At 34.4% G+C, this 15156-nt stretch overlaps 1 protein-coding gene and 1 pseudogene across 2 annotated transcripts; one reads left to right on the top strand and one right to left on the bottom strand.

Moving 5' to 3' along the window:
- Positions 1–1142: 1142 nt before the first annotated feature.
- LOC143604927 (beta-fructofuranosidase, soluble isoenzyme I-like) lies at positions 1143–5218 on the bottom strand (annotated as a pseudogene). Its single transcript, XR_013148389.1, has 7 exons — positions 4861–5218; positions 3765–3773; positions 2811–3666; positions 2559–2720; positions 2202–2433; positions 2049–2136; positions 1143–1334 (listed from the first exon to the last, which is right to left on the bottom strand). The product of XR_013148389.1 is annotated as a beta-fructofuranosidase, soluble isoenzyme I-like (transcript).
- A 6166-nt stretch (positions 5219–11384) lies between these two features.
- Positions 11385–13261, top strand: LOC143604934 (transcription factor MYB4-like). The gene is made up of 3 exons (XM_077081251.1): positions 11385–11527; positions 12646–12775; positions 12860–13261. The coding sequence occupies exons 1-3, from the start codon at positions 11395–11397 to the stop codon at positions 13221–13223; spliced, it is 627 nt and encodes a 208-aa protein (XP_076937366.1). The 5' UTR covers positions 11385–11394; the 3' UTR covers positions 13224–13261.
- Positions 13262–15156: the final 1895 nt, after the last annotated feature.

Here is a 15156-nt window from a genome sequence, read left to right as displayed (position 1 = left end):
AACAATGATTTTTGGTATATATATATGTGTTAACTGTTTTTCACCGAAAGGATATTAAATAATATATAAATAATTAATTAATATATAATGATAATAATAATAATTATTACAAAATAACAAAGAAAAAAAATAAAAAAAAACATAATAAGACAAAATTGGTTGGATTTTTTAGGAACACCGGCATATACGCCGCGTATAGGTCTATACGCGACGTATAGGCCGGTGTTTTAGCAATTGGGCGGTGTCCCTAGAAAATCCGAAACTAAACCAAAAAAAGTCATGAACTTCTGCTTACCGACAACTCCAGTTGTCAATTATGTATCCTCGTTCCTCGTACATATTTGTTCCATATGTGTTTGCTTTTAACTGATTTTCGTTCAATCCTAGATAGTAGTTTAAAATATAAAATTTTACTCTAGTATCTATATTTATGGCAAACCTTGTTGCAACAATATAGTTGAGTAGTTATGTGACATAGAGGACCTACTAGAAGACACCCTGGCTAGAAGTCATGATTTGCTAGTTGAGACAAGATTTTTTATATTCACCATATTTATTTTATAAGATTCTTCACTCTTTTTCCTATTCAAAGCTTAGCCTTTTGTCTCTGTGTTTTCACATCGAGCCTTGAATACTAAAAGAAAAGCACAAAGTTATGGAAACAAACTGTTGCAAAAATAATGCAGTAAAGATGTATACATCGAGCCCAAGTTGAGCCGACACCCTATGGACCTCGCGCCACAAGTGGTGTAGTCAAGATATTTTTAGATGGACGGACGACTGATTGCGATCACTACCTATTGAGTTTTTCTGTCTGGTCCGGTTAAGCGGTTCGGTTCAAGTCACATAATAAAAAAAGCAAAAAATTAATGTTATCGGCTTAAAAAAGTTAGTATTTTTAATTGAAATGTGGGTTAAGTTTCATTGTCAGGGTTTCTAAGGGTTCGGTGTAAGGTTTCAACGGGTTCAATGTCGAAATTTCTATGGGAGCGATGTCGAAATACACGAATATATAACGCTAAAAAAAAGTTTGTACGGGTTCAGCCGAACCTATTCCACTTTAAAAAAAACATGTCTTAATTTTGTATAATGATCAATTATTTGGCTTCTAATCTCACTTACATATGAAAGATGAAAGATGATTAAAAGGGGTAAGACTGAATTTGAGCAGGAGCCATTTGCCAAATCTTCAGAGACGCCTTCACACTCGTTCCAGTCGCGTTGTTAAACAAAAAGAGCTTCGCGTCTTCGTATAGTGCCTTTGTAGGATACACCCTTGATGTTATAACCGTCCTTCCTCCTTGTGCAAACCCCTCGATTACCGAATGATCCACCTTATATATGCAATATTACATAAAAACATATTATCATAACATAAATAGTTTTAAACTCAAATAAACAATAAAATTATTACTTAACTATATATAAATAAGAACTTTGGTGCCGCAAGTGGCTGGTGACACCGTATTGGTCGGTGATTTTTTTTAAGTTCAGTTACCATAATAAACGGAATGGAAACCGACTAAAAGTCAATTTCTTTTGTTTTAGTTCTGGTACCAGAACAAACGTGAAAGAAACCGACCAAGTTTAGAAACCGACCGACAACGCTCAGGTTTTACCAATGCACAAGTTTACCGATCCCCCCCCCCCCAAATTGGTCGTTGGTCAACCTCAATTTTTATATTTTTCGTTTTTTAGTTCTTGTACTGTAGTGTACGTAATCAAAACTGACTGAATTCGTGTCAAGTCACCACCTCAATGCTCGAGACCGACAACGCAACATCATCTTAAATATTTTGTTTTCTTATATGTTAATGTTTTAATATGTTAATTTGACAAATTAGATTTTTGGGTTATAACGCTCAAATTTTACCAATGGTGTCTGTATCATAACAAACGCAACCAATACTGACCGAATTCGCATCGACTCATCGTCCTAACGCTCGGGTTTTACCAACGCCATGTTTCAACGCTGGGGTTTTACCAGCTGCCCCAGCGCAATGCACCGGGTAGAAAAACTAGTTATAAATAATAAAAATTTTACTCACCAATAATCTCATTGTGAGTTCTTCACCATCAATCATAGGGACAGTACTCCCATACGTAACTTTCTCACCATCATAATCCAGCGATGACCTGTAATTCTTTCAAGTCAGTTTCGCGACTAAAATTAATAAATTCAAATTATTATCAAACGTTACCTTAGCTTATCGGTACAAAATGTGTGACCACTCCATCAGCAGTTTTAGCAATGTAGAAATAAACAGGAGTCAACTCCGAAAGGGTTCTCTCAGCCAGAACCGCAACTCCAAATGGTCCCAAACGTCCCCTTTCGGCTGCACCCGAGCTGTTGGTGCAAGCATATTTATAACTAGTTTCATTTATCGCGTTTAATGCGTCTTGATCCACCACAAATGTAGCAACTATATCCAACTATAATCACCATATGTTAATATGTTATGTCATTATTTTCTAAAGATAATATTTGACCCATAGATTACATGTTACCTTATATGATACAATAATAACATAAAACAATGTTTATTATTCGCCTGTACCTGTGTAGCTGTGCCTATGTCTAGTGGAACGATCGTACCCGGCTCTAGCTCGACATCTTCAAATTCTTGACCGTTGTATCTCAAACTCTCGATTTCCTCAACCGGCCAATGAAGTAAATGGGTCCCGGTTTTTCTATCTAGTACCACGGTTCTCCCAATATTCTGTTACAAAATTTACACCAGAACCTTTTTTGTACTTATTAACTTTAAAATAAAAGTACGAATACGAAACTAAATACGAAACTAACTTACATAAATAGTAGCCCATCCTCTAGAGATGTCCTGAGCAGCTTTATCCGACTCGCCAATATAACCCCACGTGACCCGCCTTTTCATCAACGGGTCGTAAAGACTCTTGGATGCAAAGAACCTTCCGTAATCGCACCGATACCCGATACCCACGTCTAGTTTTGGGTTATCGGGAGTCCATTTATCGTTTATCGCGTCATAGGTCTCGATTGAATACCAATCCATACCATGTCCCTCCCAACTTTCTTTAATCACATGTTTGATACCCGGTCCATAGGCGGCGATATCAAGGGCACTATCATTGGTTAACGAAACGGGGTAAAAGTCGACACATTCCCACATATCAGTATCGGGAACCGAATGCATCGGCTCATCCAACAACGTGTAGTTTGTGTAATCAGTGGTGTGGTAAACGAGCACAAGTCCGGCATTGTTTCGTTTAGATCCCATGATCATCCTGTGTTTTCCATCGGGACCTGTCCAAACTGTTGACGGGTCCCGGTAGTCTTTCAACCCAATCCCTTGTGGAGTGTTGAGGATTGGGTTGCCTTCATATTTGACCCACTCGACAAGAAGTGGTCAGATATGTCGGCAGGTACGGCTTTGCATTGTAATTGGGAAAAATCATTAGTGTTTCCCGTGTACAATGCAAAGATCTGGCCGTTGGGAAGGACGGTGGTGGACCCTGATAAAACACCCTCGATGTCGTACCATTCGGTTGGGATTAAGGCAACTGGAAGCTCGAACCAGTTGAGCATGTCTTTGGACACCAAGTGACCCCATGACATATTGCCCCATACCGGTGCATGCGGGTTGTATTGGTTGAATAAATGGTACCAACCCTTGTGAAACAATGGACCTATGACACAGCATTCAAATAATTTGTCAAATTATTTGAATGTTTAAACTGAATAATCAGTTTAATAGTTTATTATCAAAAGTTATTATAACACTTACCATTGGGATCTGAATAAAATAGCCAGCAACACAATTAAATTCCATGGAATAATCCAAGAAAAAAAAAACAAATTAGAACCCAAATTTCACAAGATTACAAGGAGGGGTGAGCAATAACCAAACCATTAACCGAAAACCAACTATCGGTTTCTTTTATACCCTCGGCTAACCAAAACAAAATTAGCTGAACAGAACTGAACTGTTCATATTTTCATATATTTCTAGCTTTTATACATCTATTTCATGTATTTATACCTCAAATTCTTGTTTTCTAATAAAAAAATTTAGCCCAAGTAGGGGTGCAAACGAGCCGAGCCCGAGCTCGATAGGCTCGAGCTCCACTTGTTTCGAGCTCTATTCTCAAAGCTCGAGCTCGGCTCGTGAGTAGATTTTCAAGCTCGAGCTCGGCTCGTTTACTATATATCAACTATTTTTTTATATAATTATAATTATTTTTATATATTTTTTTCTATATAATTTTATGTATAAAATAATATATATTATTGAGTTATTTTTATTTATTTTTTCGCAACATTATAAATATTAATTAATAATTATTAAATATATATTTTAAAAAATTATATAAATGACAGGCTCGTTTAGGCTCGCGAGCCGGCTCGAGCTCGATAAGTGAAGCTTGGGCTGGGGCTCATTTATTAAACGAGCTTACTTTTAGGCTCGGGCTCGGGCTCGATTAAGCTCGGGTCGATCGAGCATTTTAACGAGCCGATCTCGAGTAGCTCGGCTCATTTGCACCCCTAAGCCCAAGTTTGGTTTTGGTTATTAAACGAAATTAACTTAATAGAACGGAACTATTTATATTTTCATATATTTCTAGCTTTTATAAATCCACTTCATGTATTTACACCTTTATTTCTCGTTTTCAAATAAAAAAATTTAGCCAAAGTTTGGTTTTGGTTATTAACCAAAATTAACCAAAACCGTACCAAGAACCGACAAACTGAATTAATCCAATTCTGATTGGTTAATAAAATAGATTAACCAATGACTTTGGTTAATAACCGAACCACACCGAACCGTGTACACCCCCTAAATTTACAAGATTACATTCCAAATCAACCATGCATTAAGATACCATAAATAAAATTTTTCGCGGGTTGAAAATGGAAAGCGGTTCTTTCCCATTTCAGGCGATCGATTACGGAGTGATGCAATGAGTAATTCTCTGGCACCGGTGGTGTTAAATTGGTGGCAGTGTGAGTGAAAACATGTTGGCTATGGTTTATGAATATGATGGATGAAATGAAAATAAGAGAGAGTAATGTGATGATGGTTGGGACCTTGATGTATAGGCGGTGTGTTAAGGCTGGTGGTGGTGGATGAAGGTGGTCAAGTAAGGGAGTGTGGTTGGGTGCATGCTCAATGTCACTAAAGTGTTCGGTGGCATTCATTGAGTTGAGTGAGAGTGTGAGATGAGACTGCTTCTGAATCACCAAGTTTGGTGCCTTATAAAAAGTTGATATTTTATTGTTTTGGGCTTACATTTATTTTTGTTTTTAAAGGATTTTGGGCTGAAATTATTAAACAATTTAAAAGTTTGGTGCTGGAAAGTGGAAATCTCTTGTTGGGCTATTTTGTGCCACCGTATTGGTGGTATTTTTTGTTTTTGTTTTGTTTTAGTTTCGGCTTGTATTTAATGTAATGAAAACTGACTGAATGTCAATTTTGTTTTTTTGTTCTCTTTTATTGTTTTGTTTTAGTTACAATACCGTGACGAACGTGACGGAAAACGACCGAATTTGCTTAGACTCGTCACGTTTTATTTTAGTTTCAGTGCCGTAACGAAAACCTACTGAATGTTGATTTTGTTTTTGTTAGTTCCGGTATCGTAACAAACATGACGAAAACCGACCGAATTTGCGTAGATTCACCGCCTCAACATCCGAGATCGATAACGGTTGGGTTTTACTAATGATCGAGTTTTACTGACGCCATTGGTCTACCCCAATTTTTATAATTTTTTTTGTTTTATTTTTTGTCTTAGTTCTAGTACAATAACACACGTAACCGAAGCCGATCGAATTCTCTTCGACTTACCGCATTAACGTTTGGGTTTTATTATCGTCTGGATATTATCAACCTGTCCGACGCAACGCGCTAGGAAGAACACTAGTTTAACAATAGAATAGGAGTACAGGACATTAGGACCCTTATGAGATTAGTTTTAAATATTTCACAAGTATAAGACAGAGCTGATATTGTTGGTTGATACCTGAAATATATATGGTTGTTTAGCTGAATAATACGCGTAAACATTTTACTTTTTTATATTTATTTGTTGTTGGGTAATTGAATAAACTAAAATTGAGATTTTTTTAGTTTTATATTTGCGTTTATGTTGTTCTTGGATAATAAAGTTATATAATAACTGAAATGGTGAGAAATTAGTTTTAAAATCTTAATGGGTAGTTCTTAGCAACCTAAACGAAGTAACGGCTAACGATATGCCCGATACTTGAGTGTAATTAATTGACATGTGCCCGACAAGTATTGGATAAGTTAAGAGATTATTCAATTGAATTTGAGATTGGAATTACGATTACTATTTTAACCGTCTTATTGTCATTTTTAATATAAAAGTTTTATTATATATAAAGGGTTATTTTCAAATACTCATTTGAGGCGCCCTGAATCTTGGATACAGGCTCGTTGAAAACTAAATTTTAAGTTAAACATGAAGTGTACAAAAACTCACTAAATATAAGCATAAACATGTGTTAGTAAAAAACTGTCTAGCTTTTCTAACTTTGGTGGAGTGATAAAGTGGTTATGACGTAAAATAAAAAGTCAATAGTTCAATCAATGTATACGTGTGACAATTAATTGTTAAAAAAAAGTAATAAACCAAATTATTTGTGCTATGATTAACTGAGATATATGCAACTAAATAAATAGTGTTTTAATGAATGAGAAAAACAAAGGCGGGTTATTGTCAAGGTACAGTGAAAGAGAGGTCCAAAAGTTCGAAGACAAAACCAACAAATTACTTGCTTCAGTCCAGCTGTCAAGTATGTATCCTCGTGACCTCGTACGCCGGTTCTGTGTTTCACAATTTGTTTGTTTTAAGAAATTACAACAAATTTAATTTTTCTTCCAATTGAATTTAGTCCAATAGTATGTATGGCAAGAGGTGCACAAACCAGTTAAAAACTCAAAATCGGTTTTGGTTGAAACCGGGTTGGTTTGGTCAACAAAAGTTAAAACCGGTTTATAATCGGTTTCGGTTCGAGTTGAAACATGTTTCTTAACCAGGTTACAATGGTTCGGGTTTTGATCGGTTTCGGTTCGGGGTTAGACCGGTTTTTGCCCAGTTTCGGTTCAATTAACCGGTTTTGGTGTAGAATATTCCAAACCGGTTCTGAAACTACGGTTTTAATCGGTTCCAAACCGGTTTCTATATAATCGGTTTCAGTTCGATTTTTTTCGGTTCGGTTAACCGGTTTATTTGCCCAATCTAGCCTAGTGTCATTTTAACATTTAAATATTATAACCAATCGGTTTAATTTTATTTGTTATAAAGAAAGATTGTTATGTTAATATCATAATATGTACTTGGTATATTAAAATGGAAGTATTCACTTAGCAATGACAAGTTAATTCAAACTATTTGAAAAACGCTTTTGCATTTATGTTTTAAAGTTGAAAATTCTGGGACCATTTTGTGAGTAATATGCTATAAATAGATACTATTATGAAAAGAGTTGTGTGGGTGTTAGCATTATAGTATATCTAATCCTTGATCAATTGTGACTATCAATTAAGTTGCTGGATCTTCTACCATGATCCTAAATAATACAATAACAATTGCTCTAATGCCGCTTGTTAGTAAAATATGGGACCAAACATCGATAAACAATGTCACGACAAATTAAAAGTGCAAGAATAATAACGAGAGGGGGGTCGCATGCCCGTGTATGTGCGTGTGTGGTTATACAAGTGTGCATGCTTATTGATACTATCGTCACAACTATAATCCCTAACATAACAAATGATGGTTGATAAACGACTAATGTTCAAGCATTCATTGGTTTGTCCTTAAACATGTTCATAAATATGTTTGAAAACTCAGTATTTTATTCTTATTTCAGTCTTTTGAGAAAATAAAAATGTATAATACGCAACTTCCTGTCACAATTTTACGAAATGGATGTTTAATATGCATTTGACTTGATATCGAATGAAATTTTTTGAATACATTAAAGTATTTTATTCTTATATAGATAGTGGTGTTTTACAAGCATGTTTATAGAGAGAAAAACAACATTAAGTTTCCTTCAAAATATTGATATTTTTTATAACTAAAAATTGGTTATGACTTTTTTATATTTGCCTTTTCACAATCATAAAATCGTTTATTTAGTTATTTTTTATTCAAATTTGAATATCATGTTTAACATATTGTATGAAAAGGAGTTTATGATTCTTTTATTTTGAAAGTCAAAGAATGTATTCTAATTTCTAAATATGTTAATAGAAAATCCTATGTTAAAAAGGTACAACACCAAAACACAAAAATTTGCTTTTAATGTCATAACGTGACTGAAGCAATAATTGGTTAAAGTCAATGAAATCATGTATATTGACTATTCTTTAATCCTTCATATTTATAAATTTTATAACATCCAAATTTGAACTTTTTTTTTCTTTCAAATTGACCCCTTATTTGTACTTGTTCAAAAACATAAATATATAATAACTAAACACAAAATTTCCAATGCTTTTAGCCTTTCTTCTTCTTCTTTTTTTTTTTTTTTTTTTTTGTAAAAAACATATTTAACTATTTACGTATATAAGGAAAAAATTAAATGCTCACCTAAACTCATCTTCATCTAGCTCATTGCTGCCCATGATTGAAAACTTCGATTTTGAAGGTGAAAAACAATATGTATATCGATAACAAGATTCTCACATAAACATTATTCAATATTATGTAAATGATCTCCTTTCTTTGCTTGAATAAATAACTTGACCAAAAAGATCCAGTTTTAAGGTATTTCATCTGAAAACAGTCTTGTTGTCTCAAAATCGTATTTCGATAAACTAATGATGCTATACGAGTAAGGCATGATGTCCAAGATGTCACAATATAACGTATATACATGTCAATAGTCCACACGATTCGATAGCAAACAATATCGACTAGTTGTCCTATTGTCGACTTATCGTAAACTAAACGAACCGAATATGATATTGAAATATTTCTAGAGAGACTAGTTTTGTTCTTGAAACTAATAATATAATAAATTAGTATTGAAGTTTGGTAGAGGATGGTATGAATAAAGACTAAAAAGGTTTCATTCAACAACTCTAGAAACAAAAAACGGTATATAAATATTAAAATGAATGGTTAGAGTAGACTAGTAGAGGTGTTGGGTAAGTCAAAATCCGTCTGGCTGGTTTCAAATTAAATAATGAACCCATGACCACTAAGGCTATGTTACACTTGGATGCCTTTACTAATCTTGTATTTACACTTGGGACTACCTACTTTATTTATTTATTTATTTTCAAAAACATTTTTCATCACAAGGGTTTGTGCTTGGTCATTAACATTCATATTTGTTATTTTTTGATAAATCTTATGTTGTTGATTGTTATATTTTATTCTTTTTTGTCTACTTGAGAAATATTGGGCTATAGTTCATAAGAAAATTTTGTTTTAAAGGATGAGTATATAGTTAAACGTGTTTGAGTGAGAGCAATAATCGAACGATAGGTTATCTTGTGGTAAGTTTCCCCTAAGCAAAAACTGACAAACCAATGAGCTTCTTTGAGCAATAGAGAAAATAATGGTTGAGTCCCAAGGACTATTTGTGACACCTTAGGCGGATTTCACATCGATTTGGGATGTTCTATCAACATGAGAGATACTGGACCGGGCATAAGAGATGTATCATCTTGATATCACTAACGTGTTTTGGACACGATGGTTGAGGATAGACAGGGAACTTCAAAGCTAAGCGCGCTCATATGAGAATAATTGAAGGATGGTGACCTTTTTGAAAGTCTATCAGTTAGCATCACAGATCAAATGCTACAATATTAATTAAAGTAGAGGTGCACAAACTGGTTTAAACTCAAAACCGGTTCGGCTTGGTCAACAAAAGTCAAAACCAGTTTATGATCGGTCTCGGTTCGAGTTGAAACCGGTTTCTTGACCAGGTTATGATCAGTTTCAGTTCGGATTTGACCGGTTTTTTCCTGGTTTTGGCCGGTTTCGGTTCAATTAACCGGTTTAGAATCACTTTTGATGGAGAAAATTACAAACCGGATCTGAACCTATGATTTGAATCGATTTTAAACTAGTTTCTACATAACTGATTTCAAAGCAGTTCGGTATCGATTCGATTAAACCGGTTTATTTGGTCACCTCTAAATTAGAGTACCAAAGTTTACCAACAAACTATAGCTTTTAAAGCATACATTATTCAATTTAGTCATAAACTTTCCAAGAAGAAAAGACTACACCTAGTAGTCTTACTTGGCCCTATAGAGATTAAAATCCATATTAATTTGACCGCAACTGTTAGTTTAGATAAGACTTCCATGTTACCTTGAATACACTAAACTAATATATATTACATAACTTTAAAATTACATGTGGTCCAACTTTTATTGATGCATAAGTCATGTTAAACTATTCCATCTCACCTTATCTTGATTGAAAATGTGTCCATATCACCATTAAAATAAAAATGAACTGTACTTGTGATTAGGGGTGGAGACGAGCTCAAACTGATAAAATCTCGAAACGAGCTAAGCTTTTTCGAGCTCGATCAGATACTGAGCCTCAGGTAAAATTTGTTTAGTTATCGAGCCGAGCATCGTGTATTATTAGTTTTTGCCTCCTTCGGACTTGTATTTATTAAGTTTACAGATCACAGCCGAGCTCGATCTGAGCTTTGGCTTGTTTAAGGTACAAAACAAGTTCGAGTATAGCTTAAGTTCGTTTAAGGCTTTTCTCGAAATGTATAAAAATAATAAATAGATATATAAATTAATTAATAAATAATAAACAAGCCAAACCCGAGCTTAAGAAAACAACTCACGAGCCGCGCTCGAACTTTAGAAAAAATGCTCAAAACAAATAGAGCAAGCTCTAGCCTTTGTAAGTCAAAACAAGCCAAGCTCAAGCCTAGTCAAACTCAGACTCGACTAGTTTACACCCCTACCCCGGATAAAAAAGAAAAACCTTGAGACCACCAGCATAAACCCGATGTTCATTATTAATCATAACTGTTTGCCAGAGTTAAAATCAGCTCAATGGGGGGGGGGGGGGGGAACGCTGAATAACCAAAACAACTAATTGATGCCGTTACAGAAGAATTTCCGTCTATGGGTGAAAAGTCGTTGGCTTATCAAATTATATATCGAAGGACCAATATTCACAAATCATAAAACACAAAGGGTCTAATTTAACATAATGTGTATAGCACATGTAGTGGACTATAACATAACAAAAAGTAATAAAATAATAAAATAAAATAAAAATAATAGTAATAATAATAAAATAATAAATGCTGATTGCCAACAAACCTATACTTGGACTCATCATGATGGTAGCTGAAGAGAGAGAAAACAGAGGAGAAACACAAAGCAAGATCTGGAAATGGTGAGAGCTCCTTGCATAGACAAAAATGGCATGAAAAAAGGCGCATGGAGTGAAGAAGAAGATAATAAGTTACGTGATTACATTGAACGTTATGGCCACTGGAATTGGCGCGAACTTCCTAAATATGCCGGTACGGTTTTGTTTCTTTCTGACCCAAAAATGCATTTGTTTTGGAAAGCAAATAAGCAGTTTTGAAAAGCTGTATTTGGAAGCTTTTGAAAACTGCTTATTTGATTTACAAAAAGCAAGGTTTCCAAAAGCTTGGAAATTGCTTATTTGCTTTGGTCGAGCAAATAAGCAGTTTTTAAAAGCCTAGCCAAACACCCTATGTTTGAATGAATTTGTAGTTGTTTAATTCATATGGATCGGTGTGGTATGTAGATTTGTTTGATTTGTGTGAGGTGTTTGGCTAAGCTTTTTAAAATTGCTTATTTGCTTTTCTGAAAAGGAAATAAGCAATTTGGAAAAGCTTCATTTTGAAGCTTTTGGAAACTGCTTCAAATAAGCAGTTTCCAAAAGCTTAGTCAAACACCCTATGTTTCATGTTTGAACGAATTTGTAGTTGTTTAATTCATATGGATCGGTGTGGTATGTAGATTTGTTTGATTCATCAGTATTTCGTAGAGGGTGTGTGGCTAAGCTTTTTAAAATTGCTCGAAAAAACAAATAAGCAATTTGGAAACGCTCCATTTTGCAGCTTTTGGAAACTGCTTATTTAGCAAATAAGCAGTTTCCAAAAGCTTGGCCAAACACCCTATGCTTCATGTTTGAATGAATTTGTAGTTGTTTAATTCGTATGGATCGGTGTAGTGTGTAGATTTGTTTGATTCGTCTCACTTGCATTAGAAATTAGTAGTTTGAATCGTATAAATCTCTGCAGACTTGTTTGATTTATATGAATTGAAGAGGAATTGATAGTTTGAAGATTCGATTCGAAGTAGAAATGCAGAATTATGATCGATTCGCTCTAAATTAGGTCACCAAACTTCTGATTTCAATGAATCCGTGCTTGTTTGAGCCGTATGCATCTCTGTAGATTTGTTTGATTCGTCTCGGTTGAAGCGGAAATTTAGTAGTTTGAATTGTGTGAATCTCCGAAGATTCGTTTGATTTGTATAAATTGCAGGAGAAATTAATAGTTTGAAGACTGAATCAGAATTACAAATGTCGAATTATCAATTCGTGATAAATTAGATCAGATTTAGTATGAAGTTTTAACTGAATCTGATGTTTAATTTTCCTTATTAGGTTTAGCAAGGTGCGGTAAGAGTTGCAGATTAAGATGGATGAATTATCTTAGACCGAGTGTAAAACGTGGTAATTTTAGCAAGGAAGAAGAGGATATGATCATCTTATTTCATCAGAAAATGGGAAACAAGTAGGTGCTTCAATCATAATTTAATTGGTTAAAATATTAAATCTTTTGCGCTAAATATTAAATATTTTTCGCATCGATTTGCAGATGGTCAGCGATTGCCGCACAATTACCAGGAAGAAGCGACAACGAAATCAAGAATCCCTGGCTCACGCACTTGAAGAAACGCAGCACCAAACACAACACCGAAGTTGTTCATGAATTAAAAGAGGAACAAAAGATTAACATTGAACGGATTATAAACTTTTCGGGTGCGTATCTTCCGAATGCTGCGTCAAATTCTAGTGATAATATAGTTTCCAATGAGTCTACAACGTCACAAAGAGTTTCGGATGATTCAAGTTCGGGTCCGTGTGTACAACAACAACAAAGGTTGTTGTTTGATTTGAATCAAGAATATGTAGAATCATGGGAAGAAGATTCCAGTTTAAAGCAGGAGTTGGAGTGTTGATATAATTTTAGGATGAAACAAATATAGAAATTTATGTTTTTAAAATAGGTTATCATTATATATTTCTTTCCTTAATTAGAGGATTGAGAACTATCCAAAATGTTGTTTTGTACACAAGTACAACAATTTATTCAAGTTTTGATATAAATTTGTTATTTTATATTTTTATTTTTAGATCATGATTGTGCATTTGTGCTGTGCTAAAGTTGGTTGTGTTTCTTTCCTTTATTAGATGATTGAAAATTGAAATTTGATATAATTTTATAATTTTAATTTTAGATTTTTGTTGTACAACCATCAAGGTTGTTGGTATGTTTTAATCAATGTGTTTGGTTCACCAACCCAAAACGACAAAGGATTGATACCACATGATTAGGTCACTTTCTTTTTAATTGAGTTGGTGTTTTGGATAAGAGCATATAACCGTGACATATATATATATATTATTTATTTGTATAAAACATCAACCTTAACGCACACATTTAAAATCATATAACCCGAACATAACTAGCCTATTAACCTAAATAAATATAACAAGTTGGCATGTAGTAGTGATAAGTTGTGTGGTTGTTGGTTTGTATTTCCCTGCTTGGATATTATTATTATTAATAATAAGAAGTTTGGCGACACAACCACGTCACGGCCACAATGCGCGAATATTTTTGGTTTTTGTCACGATCGTTTTTATGTAAATATGTTAATTTGTTGTATGTTGAGTGTGGACGAGTTAACTTATTGCTTTACTTTTGATGTCGTCACCTGATACCAACCGAACTCGTTCTATGTAAAAACAATTCAAAACTTTTATTCGTTGTTTCTTTTTCAGTTTTTCTTTCCCATAAACTAGGGGTATGAACAAGCATGATCACCTGTAATCCACTCAAGATTGAATAGCTTACAACTTAAAACAAGTCAAAGTCAAACAAGCTTGAGCCTAAATTAAAACTCATTTAATAAATGAGCTCGAGACTAAGCTTCCTATACCAAACTTAACTAGTCTGTGAGCCTCAACAAATTTCTTATTTATACCAGAACTAGTGTTTTACCCGACGTGTTGCGCCGAGGCAAGTGCGTAAAACCTGGACGGTGGTAAAATCTAAGGGTTGTCGGCCTCAAGCGTTGACGCGGTAGGTCGACGCGAAATCGGTCAGTTTCGGTTACGTGCATTATTGTACCGGAATTCAATCCAAAAATAAAACAAAAAATTATAAAAATTGATTATCACCAATGGGGTGATGTCAGTCGGTAAAACTTAAGCATTGGCAAACCCGACCATTGTCAATCCCAGGCGTTGAGGAAGCGAGTTTAGGCAAATTCGGTCGGTTTCTGTCATCGTCGTTACGTTACCGGAACTAAAAAACCATCATTTGGTCGGTTTTCGTTACGATACTGGAACTAAAACAAAATGCTATGAGTCTACGCGAATTCGGTCGATTTCCGTCACTTTCGTTATGGGTCGTTACGTCCTTTCCGATAGTGGAACTAAAACAAAGCGTGGTGAGTCTACGCGAATTCAGTCGGTTTATGTCACGTTTGTTACAATACCGGAACCAAAAAAATAAAATAATAATAATAATTGGCCTTCGATCAGTTTTCGTCAAGTTCTTTTCGAATCAAAACAAAAAAAACTTTCCATCTATACAGTACTGCCAAGAAGCCTAATAGGAGAGTTAGAGTCACCAAAATCCTAATTATACTACAGTAATAATAAAAGATTACGTGATGAAAAAGTTAACATTCAGCCATTAAAAAAATGTGGTGAAAAAGTAGTATGCAAAAGGAAATAAAAGAAAAACATTAGAATAACAATATATATATATATGTGTGTCTACAAGAAACATAGTTTTCACGAAGAATGGTCCATATGTGTCGTGGCCTTGTGGTTAAAACAATAGGATTAAACTCCAATTTTATAACGAGATTGGTCCACATA

Source organism: Bidens hawaiensis, unplaced genomic scaffold, assembly GCF_021521415.1.
Source record: "Bidens hawaiensis isolate Kalapana, Puna unplaced genomic scaffold, B.hawaiensis_p1.1 tig00067336_1, whole genome shotgun sequence".
NCBI classification, from domain to species: domain Eukaryota; kingdom Viridiplantae; phylum Streptophyta; class Magnoliopsida; order Asterales; family Asteraceae; genus Bidens; species Bidens hawaiensis.
This window is presented reverse-complemented; position numbering and strand designations above follow the sequence as displayed.